Source organism: Eschrichtius robustus, chromosome 10, assembly GCF_028021215.1.
Source record: "Eschrichtius robustus isolate mEscRob2 chromosome 10, mEscRob2.pri, whole genome shotgun sequence".
NCBI lineage: Eukaryota > Metazoa > Chordata > Mammalia > Artiodactyla > Eschrichtiidae > Eschrichtius > Eschrichtius robustus.
Genome location: NC_090833.1, coordinates 45,241,845 through 45,269,518, shown reverse-complemented (window position 1 = coordinate 45,269,518; position 27,674 = coordinate 45,241,845). Strand labels below are relative to the sequence as shown.

The following is a 27,674-nucleotide window of genomic DNA, read 5'->3' as shown; positions in this document are numbered from 1 at the left end:
GAGATATACTGAGAGCCAATGAAGGAAAGTTATCAAGGACTCTTTAACCAACTTTCAACCTCGTCAATTGTTACTCTCCATGATTCCAAATTATTGCTTAATTACAGTGTATGATCTCCTTTCAGTCCGCTTTTATTACACTCTCTATTTATTGTTTTTTCTCTTCTCATACTCTGCTGCCTTCCTGCCAGTAGTTCCATGCCCATATTTTAAAACCATAGTAATTAAACATGAAACACACAAAAAACAAAGGTTACATGTGAATCTTTCAAAATACCTGCACCCATTTTTGATTCATACAAAATAACTGTATTTGATTAAAATAACCTACTTGAAGAAAGCAATCAACAGGTTCACCATGATGATATATTGCACGAAGAGGTAGACAGCTTGCAGGAATGGAGTAAGAAAAGAACCAGGAGGGCAGGACGGCTGGCTTGAACAAACTACAAATAAAGAATTTAAAAGAATGAGAGATAAGGTGAATCATAGTCCTATGACTCTAGACAAATATTTAGCATATTGACTTAGCAGAATACCACAAACTCTTGACATTTTTAAGATTCAGATGGTTGTTTTCCAGGGTTCTTTATTACTCTGAGTATCTACAAAGGTTCACTTGCTGCACGGTGGCGGAATCCTCTACGTACCATCTATCTCTGAAGCATAGACTTCTCCATAGATCATCCAGTATGGCTCAAACACGATATCTCGAGCAAGGCTCCAGGATGGAGGCTCCTTTGGTGAAAGGATGGCCTTGCGTGCCACTCCAAAGCTCAGCAGGACGATGGCCATGATGATCACAATGTAGAACATGTTTGCTGTCTGCAAAAAAGCACGTCACAGCCAGAAGTTTACTACAGATTTGAAATTTAAAACAAATCAAACACCTGCAGCCATCATAATTATACCTGCCAATAATAAGACTGTCTAGTCATTGCCCAAAATGCCTAGTCCATGAATAGCTGGATTTCCTTTGGCTAAAACATTTTGTTTTCTCTGCACAGTATATGTTTCATGTCAATGTAGTCTATGGAGTAATTTAAGTGTGCTAACTGTAGAGGATCTGTGCTTCTTTTTTTAAGATGTGATGAAATATGAATAGCTTTTGATTAGCTAATATCTAACTTTTCATCAGAGATTAGGAAAAGAAAAAAAAATAGGGATATTCAAATTAGTAAAATGGCTCCTTATTCCCAGGATTATCTTTAGGAGTTTGAGTCTAAGAAATTGATCAGGCCAAGAATCTGCTCCAAGGTACTGAACTCCAAGATACTGAACATCTTGATGAAGTGAAGAATTTTGTTTTAAAGATGCAAAAGCAACTATAAAATGTTTGTTAAATCCAGTGGTTCATTAACTCCCAAACACACAGTCTTTGTATTAAAAGTAAGCCTGATTGTTAAAATGCACAATGGAGCACATACAGTACACACATGTACTATACACACATGTATATATAGCACATGTACTGTAATTTTCTAAAGGCTCTTTTAAATATTTCATTTCAATTACTAAATGTACATCAGTTCAACCCACTTGTTCCCTGTGGCAGAGACATACTCCGTGAATAGTCCATGAGCTTCCCTTCCATGAGGCAGGAGCCACCTGACCTATTCCTGGCCAATGGGCTGTGGAGTAACAGTGATTTAAGTCACTTCCTATCCAGAGCAGTTAAAAGCTGTTAGATATTCTCCATCCCTCTTATTCCCTGTCATAGGAAACCTCAGAAGCCACAATGTTGACACAGCTATATCCCAAGATGGAACGATTTGGGATCCCTGAGTCACTGGGTAGAGGGCGGCCTCCATGAGCATACATCAATCTTTGTATCAGGGAGAAATAAACTTGTGCTAAGTCACTGAGATACAGTGATTACCTCAGCATAACCTACTGAATTAATACCAATGTCACCAAGACCAGAGAAAATATTGCTGGTCTAAGAGAAAAGTAAAAAATAAGAAAAATCTATCTTTGGAATCCTGGAGGTTCTCCCTTTTCTGTCTTCTTCCTTTGTTTCAACACTACCTTTCCTTCTCAAGAACTTGCCCCTTCCCTGCCAGTGAGTATTCCAGAAGAAAAAGCAAAGATGATCTTGAGGTACTGTCCTTCTTAGGTCCTGTGCAAAGCCAGTTGGACAGGGCTAATACAAGTGCACAGTGAGCTCAGATGGCAGACAGAGCCAGGTGGCCCAGATTTGAATCCTGGCTCCCCGACTTATGCCTTTGGGAAATTTACCTGAACTCCATTTCCTTGAACGTACAATGTGGATAATAATAGTACCCATGTCATAAAGTTGTTTTGAAGATTAAATGAGTTAATACATACAAAGTACTTAGAACAATGTGTGGCCCACAGTAATCACTATTTAAGAGTTGGCTGGGGGTGGAGAGGTAAAAAGACAAATCACTATTTCAGCAGAAAATATTATTGGCGATAGCCTCACATAAATCTGGCCCTCAGCAATTACTGTGCTCAGAGACAAATATGATTCAACCCCCCATCATCTGGCCCTAACCAAAAGGGTAAGCTGAGTATAGTAATCAACTACCCAATATGCTATCCAAGGACATTTGTTAAATAAGAGTTTATGGTTATAAGGAAAGTGGGGATGAAGTGTGTGCTTCTTTAAATAATTTCAAAAGTTAAACCAATGTATGTGAACCATGAAATTAAGTAGAACTGTTAAAAGAACACCTGATTATACAGCAGACTGTACTCACCATTTTTGCAATCATGGTCACATAGGGACCAGCATGTTGATTCACAGCAAAGAAGTCCAGGAGCCGTGAGAACCAGAATATGATGTCGATGCAGTATATTAGTCTTCCCGCTGTGTAAAAAGGAGGGTCACCCCACCGAAGGCCAAAACCCACCAAAAACAGGCCAATAGCCACAGTTTCCATCAGATTCCAGTACTCGCTAATCCATACCTTCACCTTTTGAGTAAACTTCCCAGGTTCTGAAATATAGACCTAAAAGATGAAAGAAAGAGGGAAACTTAAAGAATGGGTTATAACCCAAGATCAATATGATCTTTAATACATCAACTGTTCTTTTAAGGAGTATTTGGAATCATGCCAAACCTTAGATCATAAGGGGATTTTGGAGACGTAAGTTATCCTTGGGGAATGAATTATTTAAACAATTCTATAAATGTAGTTTAATCTCACTGTTAGTACTGGCCAGCTATTTAAAAACGAACCAGAAATTTTTCTAAAAAAGAAAAGTTTTTCTAGCTTTCATTAATCCTAAACTAACACAGGGAAACACCAAGACATTTAAAACTCAATATTGCAATGGAATATAGCCGCAATTCCATTTCATGACGTATAGCCTAGTGCAAAGAAACCAAAGAATCCTGTAATCTGGCCCCACTACTGCTATTTAGTGAGTAGTTAGCAAATTACTCAGAACATGATATTAGAATTCACTATTATAAGAAATTACCCCTGCAACAAAACATCAGACAAACTGAAATGTAAAACAGTAAAAAGCCATTTTCCCTGAAGCATAATAAAAATGGTAGAATTCGGATAACGTTTTTCTGCTGAATTGTTTTCTACATAATATACAAGGTTGGTCATATTAGCTCTAGGACAAAATCATTGTATGTAAATGCACAGAGGTAGAGAGAGATACATATACAATGATATCTAAAACAGCCTAAGTCATACGGTATGTGATTGCAGTTATAACTGGATAGGAATATTCATTCCTTTTCTTTTGTTTTAAGTGACTCATTGCAAACTAAAAATGAAAAGTTTGCTTTGTTTTGTTTCTTGGACTACTTGCCCCAGAGGGATTTTTATCTTAAATGTTCAAAAATGTTTAGTAGGAACTTTCGAAAACTATAAATGAATTCTTTACACATTGCACAACTTTAGCCATTTATGTGCCACTCTGTGACATGAAAGCAATAATATGCAAGTAATGTTACGCTATAAAAAAACATCAACTTTATTAAAAAAAAACACTTTTGGGAAATCAAATAGTTGGAGGGTCTAAAAACAATTAGATACCATCACTCTAGAACTGATAAACGCACTAAGATGTCCTCTAAAATAACTGCTTTCAAAGAGCAGCAACCAACAGAAAGTATTTGGCAACAATAAAAGGTTGAGATCAGAAATTTTCCCCCTAATTACCTTTCCTGTAGCATACAAATCAGGATCATTGCCTGACTCACCCTCATGCTTGACCTCTCCATTTTCATCACCCAAGCGCAGAACACGTCTAGCAGAGGTATGTAGAAGACAAAGGTAGAAGGGATAACTCACCTCCCTGACTTTCTCAATGGCATTGGTGAAGATGTAAATGATAACGAGCCACTCTTGCACGGTGGGCTGGGGTTGCATCTCCACCAACACGGTGTAAGTGAACAGCATGAGGAATGCCAAATACACCATCTGTGAGGGGGACATGGATTCCCTGCACATGAGTGAGAGTCATAATGGAGGATGCCAAGCACACACAGACCCAAATGAACAGAACCACACACATGAACTTCACCATGATAGCATGAAAATATAACTGGGACCACCCTCTGATTACTGATGACCTAATTATCAAAGAAGGCATCAGAATCCACAGTTTTCTATTCTAGGAATTTGTGGAAGGAAAGAAGATCACTGTTCTCAAATGCATGGAAGTGGGCATGGTCACATCTTGTTGACTCCTGACCACAATTTTCAGAACCCTGCACATTCCGGCACGGACACAGTCAGGCCAACAGCAAGCCAAGAGAGAATCACACACCTGCCCCTCCATTTAAACAGAAAACGTGTGTCCCAAGAATGCCAAAGGAGCAGTGTTAGTAGGTACCTATTTTCAAATATAATAAATTGTGATATTTACTATTGCTGGGAGTTTTATTTTATGCTGATTAAAATATTCCGGTTACCACTTATGGACTGGGTTCACGTCTTCTAACACATGACTCACTGGGCCTACGCAGATTACAGAATTTAGCCAGGCAGCTGTTTCACGGTCCTGAGCTTTCCATAAGTGAGGGGTTCTCAAAACAGTCTATGCCACCTAGAGGCTGCTCTGCCCAGAGCATTCAACCTAGACCTGCAGGAAAATGCCTCACTAATGTCACTTGCCAGGCTGGTGGAGTGTGATCTCAGACCCAGGCCGATGGCATTGCGTACAGAGTATGATAACTTCCATAATGCAAGTCTACTAAAGGCATGACAGGAATGCAGAGGATGAAGCTGGATTTGAGACTTGGAGAAAGAGGTATATCAGCTGAGTCTTGTAGGATGAACACCATTTCCAGATAAGCAGATAAAGGAGGAAACAGTTTTCCATTTGGAAGTGGCAGAACAGAAATTAAAAAAGCTTAGAGGCTGGAGGTTAAAGAGCCAGAAAAGTATACATTAGTATAATAGAAGGAGAAAGAAGACAAGATACAAAAGGGAATTTTTACATAAACTGCACATCCATGAGATGCAGATATGTAAAAGATAGAAACGTACTTATAAACATTAAGCATAATCCTTCTAGTAAATTTTAAGCATTTGTGATAAACTGTTAAGTTAAAATGGTTTAAAACTGCTGCATACACTATGATCTCACTTGTGGAAAAATTTGAAAATATTTGGATAGAAAAAAGTTGAAAGCAGATGTTAAGAATCGCTATCTCTGGGTGCTAGAAATATAATAAAATTTGATTCTGTTTTTTTCTTAAAAAAAAAAAAAAAATTCTGGTTAGTGGAAACGTATTGTCCAATTGTGAGTCTTCGTAGTTAAAGACTGTTGACGTTTTTATCTACAGCACTTAAGCACTCAGCCTGACACATGATAGACATTCAAGAAGTGTATGTTTAATTACTGTGCATATTAAACCTAGATTTCCAGTCTATTCCAAGAATTAAGACGCGGTAAACACGTACACACAGATACACAGTGATTAATAGCTTTGTGATCTTATCTAACATTCTTATCTTCTTACAATTCCCAGAAGTAGAATAACTACACACACATTTAAAACTGTGACACATATTACTAAGTTGCCTGCCAGAAAGGCTTTATCAGTTTCCACAATCACCAACAATGCATGAGACAGTGCAGTCTTTTCAATAGCTTCAGAGACAATGCACAGTGCTAGCTAATAAACACGTATTAAAAATCCCAGATCAACAGAGAGAAAAGTGCCTATGTATGTGTTCCTTCTCACAAGAATCATATTATTTTAACCTGGATCCCTATTTCTCATATCTTTTTAAGCTCTACCCAAGTTTGATAAGTCTTCTTCTAAGCTTAGTTCTACATAGAGAATGGCTGAAATCACTTCTGACTCTACCATTTGATATTATATACAATAGGTGATATTTCAGGCAGGCATAATGGGTATTAGCATTGCCTATGAGTTAAGAAGCTTAGTAGAGAAGCATATAAAAAAGTTAAAGCAAATTCTATTAATTCTATACTTCTCTAGGTCTATGTTTCAAGGGTTAATATATTTGATGACCCCTTAGGAACATAATTTAAATAAATTTATACTATTAAGCAGTCATTTTTTACATTGTTTTCATGGTGGCCAGGCACTAAAACACTGTAGATATTGGTGGTATTGCTTCTGACTCTTCTTTTTTTTCTTTCCAATTCTTAAAAAGATATCCAAAAATGTTTACATTTCTTTTTCATCATAGCATTTATAACAAGACACTGCTTCAATAAAGCACACGTACCATAACCTAGCAATGTAACAGCCATGACTAAAAATGCCTGTGCTCACTGCTAACACCATCCTTAGCTATTTTTGTAGTTGTTGTTGTTCCATTTGCTTAGCTTTACTACTGTCTCTAAGAGTTCATAAGCTAGAAATTTCTAAGGAAAGAAATAGCTGAATACTCTTTACCCAATGATGTGACTATGGTTAAATTCTCTCGAAGCTACTATCAGAGTCTCTAGGATTTTCTGTATTCACAAAATACAGAAAATACAGTATTTCCATATTCACAAAAATGGTGAAATCTCATCATCTGAATGAAGACTTTATTTTTGAAAACAGATAAAAGTTATTCAGAGCTACATACTTATTGAATAAGTATATGAAATAAGTGACTGGTTGGGCAGGTAAATATTTTGAAATATAACACATTTAGACAAATATCCTTTTATAATCACTTCAAAATGTTTTAGAAATATACAATCTTGAGCAATTTAACTAACTATAGGTTAGCATTAGAAAAATAAATACTGTTAAATAAATGTGAAAAGCACTCAATACATTTAGTGTACAGTTGTTTTCTCTGTATCTCTCCCATCCATGATAGATTTAGTATTTGTTTACACAACTTCTAAAATGTTTCTTGTCCTCTACATATTTAGAAGCATTTGCAACTGAAGACAAAAAACAAACACTTGAATTTTTTGGTCTATACTACCCATTATTCCTACAAAGAAAAAATCAATTCAACTGCTGATTTTTTGCCCAAGATGGGCAAAGAATCCACCCCCATCACTTAATTCTACAACCATATTGTTCATTCTGTTGTTCCACACAGTTTCGGATTCTGAGTCCCAGCTGTGTTAACTGGAAGCACTCAAAAAACGAAGAATGCTTGTGCCTTCACTCCCAAAGTCGGAGAGATCTGCTCTCACCTTTTCTCACCTCCCTCCAATCTTCTTCCCTACCTCCTTTGTCATCCCTCCCTTTTTTTTTAACTGCACTTTTTACATTTTTATTACAAGTTGGTAAATCAGGCATATCACTATCAACATTATCATTAACAATTAACCATCCTGAATACTATATATAATTTTTGAAATGAGACCAACCGTATAAAACCAAAACTTGACAATTGGAGCACTGTAGAACTCATAGACTTTCCTGGTCCATGGGAGGCTTTGGGGCACACTCTTTAAATCAAAGTGCTGATTTTCATCTGGTTTCTCATCAGGGCCACTTTCCAAATCATAGTCTTTCTGTAAAATGAGCAAACAATCATTTATTGTCAGAGGCGTAACTAAAATACTGACATTTACAAGTATCTAAAATATTATATATTTCATAAATACATAAATATAATAAAAATATTAGAAATTAACTGGGCACCCACCTGACAAATTACAATCTTAGTCTTGAACAGAAGGAAAACTACATTTATTGTATCAATCTTTGACAGGGTAAGGAGAACAGGGTATTTCTGAAAAGCAAGCTGAGTCTCCCATAAGAAAACCTAGTCAAACTGAGTAGTTCCAAGCATTTAAAAATGGTCCCTCTTCCTGTTCTTTTTAATCTCCTTCATCAGTAATTTTGGAACCTAAGGATATTAATAAAATCCTTGTGAAATCAATAACAGAGAATAGAATTATTTCCATAATACAGGAGGACAAAATGGACACATAATGGTGATACATCTTTCCCAAATTATAGGGAAGTCAGGCACAGTGTTAGTTTGAGGATTCTGGCTTTGATAGCTTCTCCACTCATTTATAACAGAGGTTTTACGTGAAACTCATGGACTCTCTGAGCTTCTGGAGTTCCTTGAACCTCCTGAAATTATATGCAAGTATTTGTGTTGTGCATGCATTTTTCTAGGGAAAGCATCTTCCATCAGTTTCTCAAAAGTTATGGGCCAACCTAAAGGGGTTAACAGTTGTAGGTGGTGAGAAATGAGTATCTGTGTGACAAGGAAGTGGTTGCATAAATGTGACTACAGAGGTGTCTACATAGAAGAGCTGATAGAAAGAGAGAAAAAAGAAAGGAAAAGAAAGGAGAAGAAAGGAAAAAAAAAAAAGCACTTGCAGCCTGGTTGCTTTCGAGAAGAGGGAACTTAGGGATGATGAAAGAAAAGAAAAAGAGATATCACCCTACTTCATAGATTTCTGTGTGGTTTTAATCTTTTAACAGGAAATGTGGGCTTCCCTGGTGGCACAGTGGTTAAGAATCCACCTGCAAATGCAGGGGACATGGGTTTGAGCCCTGGTCTGGGAAGATCCCACATGCCGCGGAGCAACTAAGCCCGTGCGGCACAGCTACTGAGCCTGCACTCTGGAGCCCACGAGCCACAACTACTGAGTTGGTGCGCCAGAACTTCTGAAGCCTGTGCGCGTAGAGCCCGTGCTCCACAACAAGAGAAGCCACCGCAATGAGAAGCCCACACACCGCAACAAAGAGTAGCCCTTGCTCACTGCAACTAGAGAAAGTCTGCACACAGCAACAAGGACCCAATGCAGCCATAAATAAATAAATAAATAAAGTTAAAAAAAAAGAAAAGAATTTTTTTTGGAATTCAAAACTCCTAAAGACAAGCATGCTAAAGGCACACCAAATGACTACAAGAAATTGAAGCCTTGTTGTGTTGGACTTTTGGAAAATGGTATGAGAGTCAATTGAACAACAGGCTGATAGTTTCAAACCAACACGTTTTAACCTTGAAACTGAGTAGAAGAATAACTATCCTCGCCTGCGAGAACTTGACCGGAAAAAACTATTTGAAAAAACTAAAAATGAAATCCTCAGTGAAGTTATCAGTCTGAGCCACGTTACACCAGAACACTGGGAGGAAATTGTTCAGCAATCTTTGTGGGAAAGAGTATCAATTCATGTGATTGAAAACATCCATCTTCCAGCTACACAGACCATGAATTCAGGGGCTTTTAATACTACAGTGGATATCAAGCTTAAACAGTGAATTGATAAACAGCTTCTTAATAAAGCAATAGAGGTTGCTTGGGAGACCCTACAGGAAGAATTTTCCCACTTCATGACAGAACCAAGAGGAAAAGAGCATGATAACATATTTGATAAATTTAAAGAGGCTGTTAAGGAAGAAACTATTAAACACCAGAAGTGGAATAATTTTGTGGAGGACAGCTTGAGGGTTATTCAACACAATGCTTTAGAAGACCAGTCCATGTCTGATAAACAGAAGTGAGATGCAGCTATTTATTTTATGGAAGAGGTTCTTCAGGGTCATCTCAAGGATACTGAAAATGCAACTGAAATATGGAAGGTCCAGATTGGGAAGAGAGGTGGTTACATTGGAAGAATCAGACCCAAGAACAGTGTGTTCACAATGAAACCAAGAATGAACTGGAGAAGATGCTGAAATGTAATGAGGAACACCCAGCTTATCTTGCAAGTGATGAGATAACTACAGTCCAAAAGAACCTTGAATCCCAAGGAGCAGAAGTAGATGGAGCTTGATTAAGGATACCTGGCACCACGTTTATAGAAGACATTTCTTAAAAACAGCTCTAAATCACTGTAACCTTTGTTGAAGAAGCTTTCATTCCTAACAATGGCATTTTGTAGATTCTGAGTAGGAATGCAATGATGTTGTCCTATTTTGTCAAGTACAGTGCATGCTTGCTGTCACCACAAATACTTTAATGCAGCAACTTAGAAACCCTGAAGTCAGGCAATTAGAGAAAAATGTCAAAGAGGTATTAGAAGATTTTGCTGAAGATAGCGAGAAGAAAGTTAAATCACTTACTGCTAAACAAGTTCAAATGGCTGAGGACCTCAAGAAAGTTAGAGAAACTCAAGGAAAACTTGACGCATTTATTGAAGCCCTTAATCAAGAAAAATAAATTGTAATAAAATCCTACTCATATTATAATCAGCTCTGCATACATACAAGAAAATTCCAAAGTCTTTGTCCTCCATTTTTTTCTTCTGCTATTCCACCTTTCTGAACATAAAATAATCATAGAATAAAAATTTTTAATAAATAAAAAATAATTTTTAAAAAAGAATAATGGCTTTCATTCTCCTCTTACCAGTGCTTTCATCATATTTATTATCACACTATTACCATGACGACAAAGCACAAAGACACTCTAAAAGAGCATCTATGTCCCTCCTGTCTTTGGCTTTCCGCCAAAATACATAATGCCAATTGTGTTCCTCAACTAATCAAGTACATTATACTTAATCAGCATTATGAAAACTTGTATGTCCCACCAAATGCTGCCTCTAACCCCTTATTCTCTGGTTAACAAAATTTTAAACACAAAGCAGATAATCCAAACCTGTTGCTTTAGTTAAATTCAAAGATAAAAGAACATTGTTACTATGATTATAATCCATTCATAACAGACCAGATTTGAAACACTTTTTCAATAAATGCTTTAAATTGAATAATGGTGAGGTATCTCGGATAGTCAGTCTGATTATAGGCTCCATGGTAGCAGGGGCCGCATCTGCCTTAGTTAATGAAATGCCCCCAGAACTTGTCTGGCTCGTGGAAGGTAGCTATTAGATATTCGTTGAATTATTAATTGATGTGGCCATGTCCAAACCACCAGGTGAGCAATTGCTGTAAGAGAACCACTATATTACAGACAAAATTTAATTTTTCAGGGAACTGTGAGGGCTTACTATCTTTTTTGAATGTTAAGAGCACATTTAATTGCCATTCAAGGAAGGAGTTCTTTCCCTAAGAGTCTCTGCTTTAAGAAGAACTGCTTAGTGGAATGCTCCAGCTATCTGCAATGCCTTCAGTTTCAGTGAAAGCTTGTCTTTCTATGAAACCTCTAAGAGTCAAAAGTGAAGTTACATCCACTTCCAAAGCACTACTTGCAACCAAGTGCCAACATATTTACATATTTGTTTGTAGATAGATGATAAACAGTTTCCTTCATTGTTTACTTCAACAAGCTAATTAAACTTAATGTGAACACTGAAGTAGTATAAAGGCAAACATATATATGTGAATGTCTCACATATAAAGATTGTCTTCTATTTCTAATGGGGTTAGGCAAGCACTACATTTCTTCTCTTTCCTTAAAAAAAAAAAATTGAAATGGCCTAAACTTAGTAACCATATAATCTAACCAGTACAATCACAATTATGACAACTTGACTAACCCAGCTTTGCAAAGGAGAACTCACACACTCTATTGAGTTTAGAATGTACCTGCCGTCTTGGACTCTGAGAATCCCAAATGGAACTATCAGGCTTAGAAAAGTAAGAAGGGAAGGGAAGGGAAGGGAGGGAGGGAGGGAGGGAAGGAAGAGGAAAGGAACACACATATACCGAAACAGGCATGATAGCAAAAATATTTAACAACTGATCCGGTTAACTGTTCTGGCATTAACCAATCAGAATAAAGGCTCAACCAATCACAGCAGATGCCAGCCATACAAACTAATTATAATTATTTTTCATTTAACATTTATCAAATACGTTTTTAATATTATGACAAATACCTCATAAGTACAAAAGCACATCAGACAAGATGCTAGCTAAAGATGCCTCACTGAAGTATTAAGTACCAGAAAAGATGTTTACTACATCTCACAGTAAATGACAACTTTATCAGCAGTGATCCAAGTTGAAACATAAAATTCAAAAAATGTATGCATAGACAGCATATTGGAGACTCTCCAGTGAAGATGGGTTGCAATAGAAGCAGCTCAAGTTGCCCATGAAAGAGTATACATCTGGGAACTCAAGTAAAACTATTCAAACTCATTGGATATAACAAATGAAAAAACTATGGCGTGAAACAGTGAAGATCAATGCACATTTTAAACCAGCATCTTTTTAAATAAAGATTTTTAAGGATGTGAGGCATCCCTTATTGTAGCTTTAGAGAAATATTAAGTCTATTTATTCCACTAGTCACAAAGGAAAATGAAAAGTTAAGCAGCTTTCAAGACATAATAAAGTCTTTGATTTTGGCAGAAATAGGATATTTTGCTTAATAATATACGGGGGTTAATTAGAACTATCATACACGCTATACCTGACCTTACTATAATATGATTAAGATTGTTAAATAATTTGTTAAATAAATAAGCTTTGTGCCTGTGTATGTTTGAGTGCAGTCAATGCCATGAAAACCTAGTTCATTATGATATTGCACTAACCAGACAAACACTTTCTTTGGGAGCGCTGGCATTCTGGTCACCATTATACCACGTAAACTGGGAGTCCTGGGACTGGGGAACATGTGACATCTCTGCTTTGCTTTTAAATTCCAATGTCAAAATGGTGGGTGGGAAAAGAATACTGATGATGATCTTTAAAAGAAAAGAAAACAAAGTAAGTAGTGGGGGTTATGCAAGGCACAAGTATGATCCAAATAAAGTTAAGATTTGGGTGTATATAAAATGTCAGATCCATCCCCAATTCAGTGGATATCCTGATTGTATACATACTTTCCGACTCGAGAATTCCAATTCTAGAAGTGTCTCCCTCAGAAATACTCATGAATCCAAGCATGTGTAGATAGGGATGTTCTTTGCATGGCTATTTGTAATAGCAAAAAACTAGTGTCAACCTGAATGTCCATCTATAGAGGGAGAGCTGATGTGGGACAACCTAACAGTGGAATACAGTCAGCCCTTCATATCCATGGGTTTCGCATCCACAGACGCAACCAAGTGTGGATTAAAAAAAAAAAAAAAAAAATCCAGACAGTTCCAAAAAGCAAACTTGAATTTCCCATACATTGGCACCTATTTACATAGCATTTATATTGTATTAGATAGTATAAGTAATCTAGACGCAAAAGTTATATGTAAATACTACACCATTTTATATAAGGGATTTGAGCATCCACGGATTTTGGTATCCTGAGGGGTCCTGGAACCAATCCCTTGTGGATATTGAGAGACAACTGTACTATGTAATCATTGAAAAGACAAAAGCAGTTCTGAATATAATGAAAGTTATATTGTTAAGTCTAAAAAGAGCAAGTTATAAAATAATATGCACAGTGTAATCCCATTTTATTTAAAAAATTAAAAATTAAAAAATACGATGCATATACATACATGCATTTGAAAGTTTAAAATACATATACCACACTGTTATATGTTATAATACCCAGAGGCACGGCAGTGAGAAGTATTCTTTTTCAATGAGCATATTGCTTGAATAATTCTTTAAAGCCACTAAGTAGTTACTATCATATAAAACACATGAAAATTTATTCATATTATAAAATCAAGAATATAAAAACATAGCAAGTCACCTTCTGTTAGATGCATCTCCCATCATACATATATTTTCTCTGCCAGTAAAACCCAACAAAGATAGAAATCTAGACATCCATGATTTTTTCATTCTATTGCTAACATTCATGAATTTATTTATAGTCTATTCAAAAGAATTTTTATGTTCAACCTGTATTGGCCTTTCAGGGTAAAGAGTTTAGAAGATTTACTAAATATTGTAACAATCATCTTGGTGAACATTATCTCTTTTGAGCTAAAATTAGGCCTGGAATTCTGGGATTCAGTGAATAAAGGTAAGATTAACCCAGACTATATACCACTCATGATTAAAGAAACTAAAGTCATGTCCTTGTCGACTTCATTTTTTTTTATGCTGAAATGACCTTTTGTTGTTTTGTTTTAAAGCTTGATTTCCTGTGAAGGTTCTCTGGACTTTTCCCAGTCTGATAGGATTGGTTTGTTTGTGTGTTTGTTTTCTTTTCGCATGTAGAACCCAAAATACATGCAATCTTCCAGGTCTGGAAACACCATAGTTAGCAGGCACAATGATAATATTACACTAATTAATTCCTAACCCACTTCCTGAAAAGGCTCCACATTCTTTTGCCCTTGACCATTGCAGAACAATTGGCTTGTGAAACAGTATTCAATGAAATAAATATTCCATTTCCAAGGAATAGGTCAGAGTCTACCCCCCAGAAGCACTTAAATGAGTTTTCCCTTCCACATAAAACTCTACAAGGTCTTCCTCCAGTCTTCATCCACATGGAATTAGTCTGACCAGGACATTTTACATTTGCAAAAGTGTTCCCAAAACTCACAAGCCAAGCACTGAGGAATTAGGATCCAGGCATGGAGAGCAATATGGTCTACTGCAACTCAAAGATTTTAAGTAGCTAATCAGTCTTCTTTGTCAACTCACTATGTTTTGGGGCAAAAACATTTAGTCTTGCTTCAATTAAGTCTCTTTGTTGATATAAAAATAAAGTATATGAGGAGCAAAAAGTTATTAAGTTCTCAGTAACAAGGATTTCTATTCAACTAAAGTATGTACAGGACAGAGCCATGGAGAAAATTATTCCTCAAAATCCCAGCTACCTATACCCCCATCTCTCTCTCTGAACATTAAAAAGATTTATTGCCAGCACTTGTGTAGCTAGAGGTGGACCCATTTACATCTCTGCTTCATCATTTCCAAGGCTGAAATCGAAACAGATCAAAGGAGAACTTCTTCTAGAAACAATTGTTGTTTCTCCAATATTTTGTTAAAGAGGAATCTATGTGAAATAATTTCTGGTTGACATTTCTCTTGTTTCCACAATCTCATTAGTGGAATTAAAATGTACAAGCTCTTTTATATATTTTATGTCATATCTTTTATTTGTTTGTGTTTTCTATAGTTTGCCCACCAAAAAAAAGTTTTTAAAAACAGTCATTCTATTTGGGACACATCATACTTTTAAGAGCTCTAGGAAGAATAAAATTAAAATATAAATTATAACCTTGTGTAGCTCTTAATGATCATGCTTCATCTCCTTTTTTTCTGTTTCATAAGCTATGTACTTCTTAAGCATGACCATAACCTAGAGCTTTTTAGGCTTAGGTTTGATGTCAAAAATTAAATGCCTTTAATAATTAACTAAATTACTCTTGATAATTCAAGAAGAAAGATGAGGCTAAACCATAATGGAATAGAAAAATTTGGAGATAGTTAGTGGTGTGAACAAATGTGTTTGAGGGCAGCTTTATAAAATCGCCATTTATTTCCTGAAACATCACATTAGATGAACACAACAACAGAAATTGCTAATTTTATTTAGTTTATCATGAGTTAGTATTTTTAAGCTGAGAAAATTTTCACTAAAAAGTCTCATTTACTTCTGTTATAATTATCAGAGACAATGGTGTTTACTAATAACGAAATCTTGTTTATGTTTGTAGATGCTTTTAACTTCTTCTAACCACCTTCTCATGAGTATGCCTTTGTGACGGACGGAGCTGGCACAATTATGCCCATTTTTAAAAAGAAACTGTGGTAGGGCTTCCCTGGTGGCGCAGTGGTTGAGAGTCTGCCTACTAATGCAGGGGACATGGGTTCGAGCCCTGGTCTGGGAGGATCCCACGTGCCGCGGAGCAGCTGGGCCCGTGAGTCACAGCTACTGAGCCTGTGCGTCTGGGGCCTGTGCTCCGCAACAGGAGGGGCCGCGATGGTGAGAGGCCCGCGCACCGCGATGAGGAGTGGCCCCCACTAGCCACAACTAGAGAAAGCCCTCGCACAGAAACGAAGACCCAACACAGCCAAAATAAATAAATAAATAATAATTAAAAAAAAAAAAAAAAAAAAAGAAACTGTGGTAGTGGGAGATAAAGTAGTTGTCAGAGGTTCCACTGTGAAGATCTCAGCTCATCTATGAGAATCAAAGACATTAACTGGTTTTCCTGAAGGTAATCTTCTGGAGCAAGGGAAAAATGAACTCAAGAGTATAGACCTCAAGAGTATAGACTAAACTAACGTTAAACTCTATAAAGCAAGTAAATATACCTTTAACCAAGAGTTTTTCCTCATTTTCAGACGCCCCATCCACATATCTGTCAGTAGCATTTGGGTACAAGTATGTGAAACAAAGGGCCTCAACCCTCCAGAAACAGCCAGTTTTAAACAGGTAGAATTACTCCAGTTCTTGAGTTCATAGGTCAACAGTTTCATGGCCATTCTTTCATTCTGTTTGAATGCCTTCTCCAACACATCCAGGGCAAGCTGGCCAAACTGTCTGCAATGACACAGTGGTGAGTGGCAAAAATAAATGCAGGTGAGAGCCCCAGAAACATTAAAAAAGATTAGATATGAGACTCAGAAAAGACCAAAAGAGGGAACAGTAAAATGCAGAAGCTGTTTTAAAGGGATTGCTGCTCAGGAAATGGATTGTTCTCCCTTTCTTAAAAGAACAGAACTAGAGGGTTTCCACCAGGAGTGCCTGAGCTATCCATGGGGAGAAGCGAATCCACACCACAAAACAAGCTGTGTATGGCTTGGTGTGGGGCTCCCTGATAGTACCTAATAAAGAATTTTTTGACAGAAAAGATTGTTCATAAACCGAACTAGCATTTAAGGAAAAACTGTGGAAACTCCCCCCGCCACTCCTTTTTTTTTTTTTAAAGATTTTAGGGACTTCCCTGGTGGCGCATTGGTTAAGAATCCGCCTGCCAATGCAGGCTGAAACAGGTTTGAGCCCTGGATCGGGAAGATCGCACATGCCGCAGAGCAACTAAGCCCGTGCGCCACAACTACTGAGCCCGCATGCCAACTACTGAAGCCTGCGCGCCTAGAGCCCATGCACCACGACGAAGAGTAGCCCCTGCTCACCGCAACTAGAGAAAGCCCACGCGCAGCAACAAAGACCCAACACAGCCAATAAATAAATAAATAAATAAATTTAAAGATTTTACAAAATACACAGATGACTTAAGTAAGGAACTAGACCTGGAGACACCCCCAGGTGATCTTCTTGGAGGTTGTTTTCTCTAAAAAGTAGACACTGTCATTCTCTGGAATTTTTTAAATCAAAATGATAAATTAGTTTCTATTAACTCTAGCTTGCTTTCTTTCCCTACTACTATGATGCTTTACTACATCAAAAAACCAAAACATTTCTAATTCTTCTATCTTCTACCATCACTCTCTGGTAATTTAATACCTAATATATTTATTTGTTTTCCTGCCTGAGCTGTACTTAAAGAACAAATTTTAATATAACTTAGTATCAAAGAGTTTGAGAGTTAGGAGGCACTTCCAAAATCATTCATTGAACATTTTAGAGTTAAGAAACTGAAGTCCCAAAATCTGGTCAAGTGATTTGACAATTAGTAAAGAGCTGGACTAGAACTGGAACCCGAGTCTCCTGACTTGAAGGCCACCTCTCTGCCTTTTAGTCCTTAAAATACCTCAAGACCCTTATTTATGGGAGAGTCCCTGAAACACACGGCTATTAGTCCACTCATCTTACAAGTTCTAGGCTGAGGGAGATAAACGTGTCTAACCATTCTAAGAACTGTCGATGTGAATGTTAGGTAAAGGTAGAACTCCTACTTTGAGTAATTTTTCAGCTCTTCTGAGGCATCATCCACCATGTTGCTCTCCTTGGCTTCCCGGGCCATTGCTCGGTAGAGTATACAAGCAATGACTGCCTTGACTGTGGCCTCCTCTCCGTGCTGCCAGAAGAACATGGCCATCTTCTGCCTTTTCATTAGCACAGCCCAAACCAGCAGGTCATTATAAGGATAAATAAAGCCAGTAGAGTCAGGGTCATCTGATATATTTTGTTCTTCTTTTGACTTCTTCCTTGATTTATGAAGGGCTACAGACTTTTCCTGTTAGAATATAAAATAGGAATGGGTGTCCAAATACTCAAATGCACGATGTTCTACCTGACAAAACACATCGGGTATCTTAAAAATATTTTTAAATCACCGAAAAGAGATGGAAATAATAATAGAACTTTATAAATCAGAAACCAAAATTTTGGCCTTTTTTAATCCATTTCTTGTTGCATCTAATAATTCCAGGGTCCCTAGGCTGAGATACCTTAAGTTCACTTAACACAACTTAAAACACTATACCTTTGGAATAGAGCCACTAACTATACAACAATTTTCAATTTCTCAAGGAAATGGGCTAAAATAACATATTAGATAAATGATAACTATTAAAAAAAAACTCTAACCTCACCTTACAAATAGATTCATTATCTTCCTCTTAGAAAAATGGCACTAGTGTTGCCAACATTCATACAGATAGATTGGTTTTAATTTTGCTTTCCTTTATTCTGACTATATTCCCCTAGTGATGGTAATAGGTAATAATGAAATACTATTCTCTACCTGGTAAACCCACCTTTTACAGCTCATCTCAAAAACCATTCTCTAACCCCCATAGTCTTCTATATCACTTTGTATGTATCTCTCTCTCAATGCTCATCATACTGCACTGTGGTTATTACTTTGGGAGGGAGGGTGGGACCATTTCTCACTCATAATTATATCTTCTCCAACACACCTGCATCTCAAATTAAACCAAGTGTCCAAAATAATGCCTGGCAAATAACAAGATTCAATAATTATTCTTTTTTTTTTTAACATCTTTATTGGAGTATAATTGCTTTACAATGGTGTGTTAGTTTCTGCTTTATAACAAAGTGAATCAGCTATACATATACATATATCCCCATATCTCCTCCGTCTTGCGTCTCCCTCCCACCCTCCCTATCCCAGCCCTCTAGGTGTTCACAAAGCACTGAGCTGATCTCTGTGTGCTATGCGGCTGCTTCCCACTAGCTATCTATTTTACATTTGGTAGTATATATGAGTCCATGCCACTCTCTCACTTCGTCCCAGCTTATTCTTTCTAATTAAACGAGATCATAGCAAAAATAGTAATAAGCTTCCTCTATTTCTATAAATGAAGGGAATTTATGTTCATTGATTATGACCAATGGTAATTTTATGAAACATCTTTTCATTCTAAGAACTATAAAAAGCAAACCTCTTTCAGCCAACATAGGAACCATTTATATGGAAACTCTTAAACAAAAGCATTCACCCCCAGAGGAAAGTGGGATTGAGGTAGTAAAGGGAGGGGGGCATAATACTGCTCACACACACACATGCACACACACAGTCATAAATACATTATCATTGTCATACTGTAACATTAGGCCAAAATTATTTTTTAGAAAGCTTCAAAAGGGAAAAGAGAAGATGCAAGAGGACAGTGTCAGAGAAAAGAAAGGAGAAGGAAACAGTCACCTCCAATTAGCCTTGGGGAAAGGAGGAGGAGGGTGCAATGTTGGGCTAATGATTCTATTTTTTAGTACCATCCCATGGACTGCCTTCCTGAGTCAACATCTGGACATGGTAGAGGTAGGAACAAGGAAGGCAGCCTGAGGTGCCAGCCCCGGCAAATCATTTAGTTGCTTGTCCTGGGCGTTTGCTCATCATTGTTAGAGAACACCTGTATTATGCTTTTGACTTGCACCATCTGTTTATAGTACTTGTAAATGATCCCTCTATTTGTATTCCCCATTCTCAAACTTTAAAGGAAGAAAAGATCTCTGTCTTTAAGGACAATTTTCTTTTCAAATCTAAAATAAGTAACTGGTACCTTGACTTTGTAAGGTTGGGCAGTTCTAATGAACTGGTAATGCAGTGTGCTTTCTGCAGATTCATTTCTATTTCCTGAGCGGCATCTTCGGTGAAGAGGGGGCTGGGGAAAGCTTTGAGTAAAAGTGGTCACTTGCTGGAATATGTTATTTTATTTTTAAAATAAAACAAAAAGGGAAAAAGATGATTATAGTGGTAACAATTAACATTTTATTTCTAGACAACAATAAAACCAAATATAATATTGTGTCCTATCCAATGGTTCTGTCTCTGATCCAAGATTAGTAATTAATTACTCCTCCAACAAGAGCCTCTCATGATCCCCTTCTTACTAAGCACACTCTTATTTCCTAACATCTTAGAGAACATGTTCTTTTGCTCCCTATCATATATCTGTATTCCTTTTCTATGTGGAAATTCCATTAGAATCAATCGATGTTCTATACCTGAAACAAGTTCAGAATAGGCAATAAAGATTCACAGTTCTGATAAGAAAAAGTTCCCATTCACAAACAGCTCCAAGGTTAAGCTTCAGTTAGAAAGTTACGGAATTTCTCCAGGTGTTATATCGCTACTGGAATTCCAGTGGCTAGGCCCAATAACAACATAATTAATTGCTTGTCAGCATGAAGCTTTCATCAATGAAAAACAAAAACAAACGAGAGCATTCTTAAAGGGACTGACATAAAATTCCCAATACAAACCGTATCGGGAACTTTGAACTTTATTTTACTTATTTATTAATATTTATTTATTTATTTTATTTGTACTTTATTTTCTTTCTTTCTTTATTTTTAGTTTGTGTTTTACAGATATAAATTAGATGCAGAAGTAATGGGGGTCCAACTTTTTAAAGATGCTACTCAAATTATTATCATTATTATTACTGTGATATAGAATTAATAGTATCACTAGTAATAATCATAATGACTATTAGTATTAAGTTACTCTACACCCTCTATGTACCAGGAATATGGGTTTTCCTGGGTATTCTAGGTATTATTTTATTTAATCCTTTTGATAAATTTATGAAAAGGGTATTATATTATTATTCCCATTTTAAAGATAAGGAAACTGACACACAGAGAGGTTAAGTTTCTCACTCAAGATTACACAGCTACTAATGAGCAAAAACTAAGATTCAGTCCCAGATCTCTCCGATTCCAAACCATGTATTCGTTAACTGCTACGATCTAATTTACTAGGAAACACAATAAACTCTGTACTCCTTCACTAGAAAATAACTAGAGAAATGGGCAATTTCCTACCCATTTCCAGAAAGGGCATTAGAGGAACCTGCCTAGCATGTTCCCCACTGGGCTGCACCAAGGTCACAGTCAGTCCTATACCTGCCACTGGTAACCTCATAGCAAGGCGTATTTTGTTTACATGAAGGCACTGATACCTCAAGTGTATCCCTATGTCTGTGAAATGCCAATAAAGAACATTTTCTCTTTGAGAATTGGGTTTCTTTCTGTTTTGTTTTCTCATCCCTTAAAGCCAAGTTGGGTTTTCACTTCACCTCATTCTTTAAAAATAAAGGTCAAAAGTAGCTTGATATTCTAGACTCTTCATGTGATCTTATCCCAAAGTATCTTTCCAGTGTCATCCCTCACAACCTTCTGGCGCTTGTCCAGTGACAAAGGTCTCCTTGTCACTGCAAAACCATACCCTGGTGTCCACAGCACTGTGCCTCTAACTGTTCCCGCTCTTCTCTCAGCCAAAAATGCCCCAAACTACCTTTTCTAACACTTTCATCATCCCCTAATAAGAACTAGGCTCTTCAGTTTACTGATCGGTACTGGCAATTTTAAGAAACAAGCAACGTTTTCTCTGCTAATCAACTAACCAGCAACTCTAATTTTACGTTCCTAGACTTTCAAAAATATGATGGAAAATAAAATATGTATAATATGTATTTTTACGTGGTACGTTCTGCATGCATCTTCCAGTATAACCCCTAGAGACTTGTTGCAAGTTTGTCATCTCCAGGCTATGTACTATTATGAGTTATAGATATAATCCTATTAAGCTTTTCACTTCTGTATTTTCAAAAGAAAAAGAAAGATAAGGAAAGAACCGGTCATCTCTCCCTCTAACCCTTCTCACCACATACTTCTGTGTCAATACGGCACATATTATATCCTGTTTTGTATTGTGGCTAGTTATTCATAAATCTGTTTCCTCTAAAAGTTTCTAAACTCCTGATCTTTATGTCCATCCCAGGCCAGCATGCCGGCACTTAGCACAGTAAGTTACATGCAGCAGATAGTCAATAAGTGTCGATAAATAGCATGTCCGTTTTGGAAGCTCTTCCCACCTAAACTTCCCGAGCCATTTTTCTAACAGTATAACTCCTAGGAATCCTTAATTTTACTAGGGTACTTTTCAATTATGCTACCTTATGTTTTCTGTAGAGGTTGCTGTAGAGGGCTCTGAAATTTTTTCTGGTATAGCTGCTGCGATATGCTCTACCAATAAGGTATTCTATCACCAGTCCAACGTCAATCAGCGTTATTCTGTAGCCTGAGAGAAGGGCATGCTGAAACAAAAACATGTAACACGTAACTGTCAGTTCTTTTTTTCTATCTCTTTTGCCATGTCACTAGAACATAACCAAATCAACTGCAAAGAGGGAGACTCACACTCTTCAGCCCTAGAACAATGCTTAAGACTCACAAATGAAGGAAGAGCCCCTGAGTTATCACTAATAACTAAAACAAGAACAAAAGCAACTGATCACTTAATATGGCCAGCTACTGATACAACCTGGTTGTTCAAATGGGAAAAAATACTTAGCCTTAAGATGTTTTTAGTTTCATAGACATGGAATGTCTGCTTTTAAGAGCTCATTTCCTCTCTTTTTCTCTCTCATGCATATACACACTTTAGAATAAAATACATTTAAAGAGAGTACAAAAGATTGTTTTTAGCTGGAAATGACAGAACCACTACAACAAAAGTATAATCACTGGAGGATATGCTGGAGGGTCCAAAACTAACACTAAGTTAAATCTTAAGCTTCTCTATTGAAATGGCTGTAACACTTGGCACCATGTTGACCAAATCATACACAAAACAAGAATAGGAAAGGAAGTAGAACAAATAGAAATAAGGAACATGAAGCGGCAGAGCAAAATGAGATTTCAAAACACGAGGCTGTGCCAAGACCAACGTCATGGCTGGTAGGGGCCTGAGTAGCAGGTTTCCAAGCACATGGGCCTTAGGCCAAATGAAAACTGCTCTGACCCCTTAAAGGCCACCACAGTGCCTCTTCATAAGTGTTACTTCCGCACTGCCATTCATAGCACACTTTTAAAGGCACAGAGTGCTGAACAAGATCTTTGAAATGAACAGATTGTGAACAATGTTCCCAAAGCTTTGAACAACAAATAAGGTTACAGATATAAATAAATGCAAATAATTTAATTTTTCTCTTTCACATTCATAATTCACTTTTTCCAAGGAACACAAATCATGCTCTCATTTTGCTGCTAGTTAAACACACATCTAACTATTTCACTCCTTTTTCTTCAGTTTACCATGATAGAATCAGAGTTTAAGGAGATAATCTAAGGAACATCATTTTGACCCAACATGAATCAATGTAAAGTAAATTTACATCGGCATGGACACTTCTGCTTACTGCTAATCTGCCAACCAAATGTCTTCCTCCAGTACTTTTACTCCCACCAAGTCAACATAATCAGAAAGAACACGCTCTCTCCATCAAGATATTAGACTTCAGAATTAAGGCAAAAAAAAGTCCGTTAAAGTTGGAAAGTTCTGGTAACTAATGGGGGATCAGAGATGATTTTAAGTCTGCCTTAACTCAAAGTTCAATGAGAATACCATGAGCAAAATATTAGCAAAGGTATAGACCAGTGGGATCCATCCTGGTTCCCTAGAACAATGCTTAGACTCACCAAGAAAGTGAGAGTCCCAGAGTTATCACTAATAGACAAAACAAGAACAAAAACAATGGAATCACATACCAGTCCTTCAATAAAGATAACAGAACCAGGAAGTTTCTCTATTTTCAGCAGGTATTATTATCATCATTGGCAATATTGTTGTATCATGTTAAGCTGAAATTCTGCTTGGAAGTTTCTATGTCTCCAATTCATGTTTTATAAGAGAAAATAATTATTAGCTAATTCCACTTACTTGGTGGGTCAAATCTTTTAAAACACAAATATCAAGAAAAAATATGAGTGTGGTTTGGTGATGAAATTGTTCAGAGTCACAGGTAAAGAAGGTAGGTAATTCGCTAGAAAATCCAAGTCTACATTTTACAAAGCAAAATCTGGTAACACTTCACCACAAAGCTAAGACAATACCAGAAGAAATTTGTACACCTTCATCATTAGGTTACCTGTTTTACATCTCGGACAAGATGATGCAAGAGCATATTGGTTGGTCCTTGTTTCTGTAATAAAGAACAAAAGGAAGAATTTTAATTACCTTTTAATTACCATGTGCTAGGGAGAAATAAAAAACCTTTATTTCAGAATTCATAAATAATCCAGAATACTGAAAACTTTCTTCAACATCTTTAGTAATGAAGCTTAAGCCAAATTAATTCTAAGGAAGGTATTTCCCAAGAGAAGATGTGATTAGATTGAAATATTTTTCAGTGCAAGATGTATAGTAGGAAGTAAGGCCTTAATTAACTTTTATAGTAGGAAGTAAGGCCTTAATTAACTTTGTGTGGCAAGAGGCAGAAATAAATTTTAACTAATCTGTAACTATCCTTTATTATATATAAATCACACAATTACAAATTTCATCACACAATTATATTCTATCAACAAATATTTATTGAACACTTACTACATTCATTCAAGCTACTGAGGGATTCAATGAAGAATAAAAGTACTTTCTTCATAGAATTTTTACAATCTAATAGAAGAGAGTGGGACTTACACTAAAAATAACCAACAATATGAAGATAGGTATGTTCAAAAGAGTGGCAAATAATCTGTATTATAGGGGCACTGTAATATGTGAATTGGAATAATCAAGAAGATAGGACTTGAACAGGGCTCTAAAGAAAGGGTAATATTCAAAGGCAAGGAAGGACATCTCAAGAAGGGTGCTTGGCTTAAGCAAGTGGTGTCTTTACAAGGAGTAAGCCAGTCTCGTTTCAATAAAAGGTTTACATAGGAAAATTGCAGGAACAAAATTTTAAGTGTCCTTAGGTTGAAATGCTTCTAATTACTCAATAAAAGCAATTTGTTCTTATTCACATCTTTGGCTTTAATTATGGTCTTACTATCCTATTTTCTTAAATTAGTTTATGCTTCTATTCTGTATAATTAATTAAAATGGGAAACACAGAAATGACTATAGGATACAATGGATTTGGTAAGAAAGTCTCTTCTTTGGTTGAAAAGTCTGTCCCTCTATAAGCTATCTTTGTACATGAACGCTGAAGGAGACTTGAACATTCAAGATATAGTTTAAGCTGAGTGTTAAGCTAATTAATAAATAAATCTTAAGGAGGTGACTAATGAAATGTTCCAGTACTCACTGTATTATAGAGCTCTTCCAGTCGGGAGATGGTAAGAAAGCGATGGAGGTTCATGCCATATTCTATTAAGAGCTTCACGAAATCCACTCGATCCATCACCAAAGCATCTAACATTGCTTGTTCTAGCGAGCCAGGCTTCAGAGGACAGAAATAAATAAGAGATATACAGAAATCAAGAAAGTAGAAATAACTAAAGAATTACATGTATTTGAACTCAAAACTAGACAGACAAAATAATCATAAAATACAATCTTACTAAGAAATGTTCAGGACCTAAGTGAAGAAATAACAAAAGGTAAACTGAAGGCATAAAAGACCTCTTGAATAAATGTGTTCTTGGATGAGAAGATTGACTGTGGTAAAGATCTCAATGCTTCCCAAATTAATGTTTGAATTTAATGCAATTCTAATAAAAATCCAAGGTTTCTTTCCCTTCCTTCTTTTCCTTCTGCTTCTTTTTCTTTTTTGGTAACTTGGCATGTTCCCATTTAAACTATACCCGACTTCTGGGTATAATGGCAAATTAAACACACTCATCTACTTTTACTCCTACCTAAAACCCCACTAAAATTATAGTAAAGGGTTTTTCTGTCTTTCTGTGTTTTTTTTTTAAAGAAATGAATCCACAAGAACAAGGAGGTCAAGAGTGAAACATTTTAGAAGTTGAAAAGCAGATGGTCAAATGGTAATTGACTTAGCAGTCCCCAAAAAGCCAAAAAATGGAAGTCTGGAAAAAAAGTCAAGAACCAAACAAAATCTATGCCACAGAATTCTGGCAGCATAAATTGCTAACATTGGGACCTTCCCACTCATCTTTCCCTATTGGTTTCCGTAACAGTAGGAACAAGGCTTTACCTTCTAAGCAGGAGATTGGAGGATTTCTTTCTGATATTGTGATGAACACAAGAGAAAATATATGAATATGCTAACACTTCAGGTTCCCCAACAAATGGGGGCAGCCAGATCACCCTACTGTGAAGCCCAAATCTACAGGCTCAGAATTTCTAATGAGCTTTCTTTCCTCCACACTTAAACAAAGAGTCCAGGACAAACAGACCAGAAAACGTCAACTAGGAGGAATCAGACAAAACAGGAAGAAGAAAACTTCAAAAGAACTATCATTAATAGCTTCAAAAAGACAAAAGAAGATATTATATTCAGGATGGTAAGACCTAGGGTCTGTCATACAGAGTGAAGTAAGTCAGAAAGAGAAAAACAAATACCGTATGCTAACGCATATATATGGAATCTAAAAAAAAACGATGGTACTGATGAACCTAGTTGCAGAGCAGGAATAAAGAGGTAGACATAGAAAATGGACTTGAGGACACAGGGTGGGAGGGCAAAGCTGGGGCGAAGTGAGAGTAGCATCGACATATATACACTACCGAATGTAAAATAGTTGGCTGGTGGGAAGCAGCAGCGTAGCACAGGGAGATAGGCACGGTGCTTTGTGACCACCTAGAGGGGCGGGATAGGGAGGGTGGGAGGGAGGCCCAAGAGGGAGGGGATATGGGGGCATGTATATGCATATGGCTGGTTCGCTTTGTTGTGCAACAGAAACTAACACAGTATTGAGAAGCAATTATACTCCAATAAAGATCTATCAAAAAAAAAACAAAGGTACATGTACACCTTCCCTATGACCCAGTAATTCACTTGTAGAGAAATAAAAACATATGTCCACAAAAAGAAAATAAATAAATAAACAAATAAAATTTTTTTTAAAAAGACAACATATTTGCTCTCAGGAATTAATAATATGCTATCAGAAACAAAAAGATACATACAAGGCGTGAAAAATTAAACTTGAGGAAATCTACCAAAGAAAAGATATAGAAGATTAAAGGAAAAGATAAGATTAGAGGAGCAGTCCATAGGTCTAACATTTAAATGACAAAATTCCTGAATGAGAGCAGAGAAAACAGGGGAGGAAACTCCCCAGAAAGGAAACACATGATTGCCAAGTTGAAAGCAAGTGCCCAGTGTAATGGATATAAAAACTCATAACGACGCACATCATTGTGAAATCTAAGAACACTGGAACAAGAGAAGATTTTC

At 36.7% G+C, this 27,674-nt stretch overlaps 1 protein-coding gene and 1 pseudogene across 1 annotated transcript in view; one reads left to right on the top strand and one right to left on the bottom strand.

The window, feature by feature from the left end:
* Positions 1-27,674, bottom strand: part of TRPM6 (transient receptor potential cation channel subfamily M member 6) — a 139,111-nt gene that overhangs the window by 52,273 nt on the left and 59,164 nt on the right. The window contains 12 exon segments of the mRNA XM_068553856.1: positions 332-446; positions 651-825; positions 2,724-2,975; positions 4,281-4,409; positions 7,789-7,935; positions 12,833-12,985; positions 16,467-16,695; positions 18,012-18,292; positions 20,082-20,216; positions 22,482-22,622; positions 24,456-24,509; positions 25,614-25,748. Coding sequence (XP_068409957.1) covers positions 332-446; positions 651-825; positions 2,724-2,975; positions 4,281-4,409; positions 7,789-7,935; positions 12,833-12,985; positions 16,467-16,695; positions 18,012-18,292; positions 20,082-20,216; positions 22,482-22,622; positions 24,456-24,509; positions 25,614-25,748 — 1,946 coding nt within the window.
* On the top strand, positions 9,597-10,548 carry LOC137770846 (dynamin-like GTPase OPA1, mitochondrial pseudogene; annotated as a pseudogene).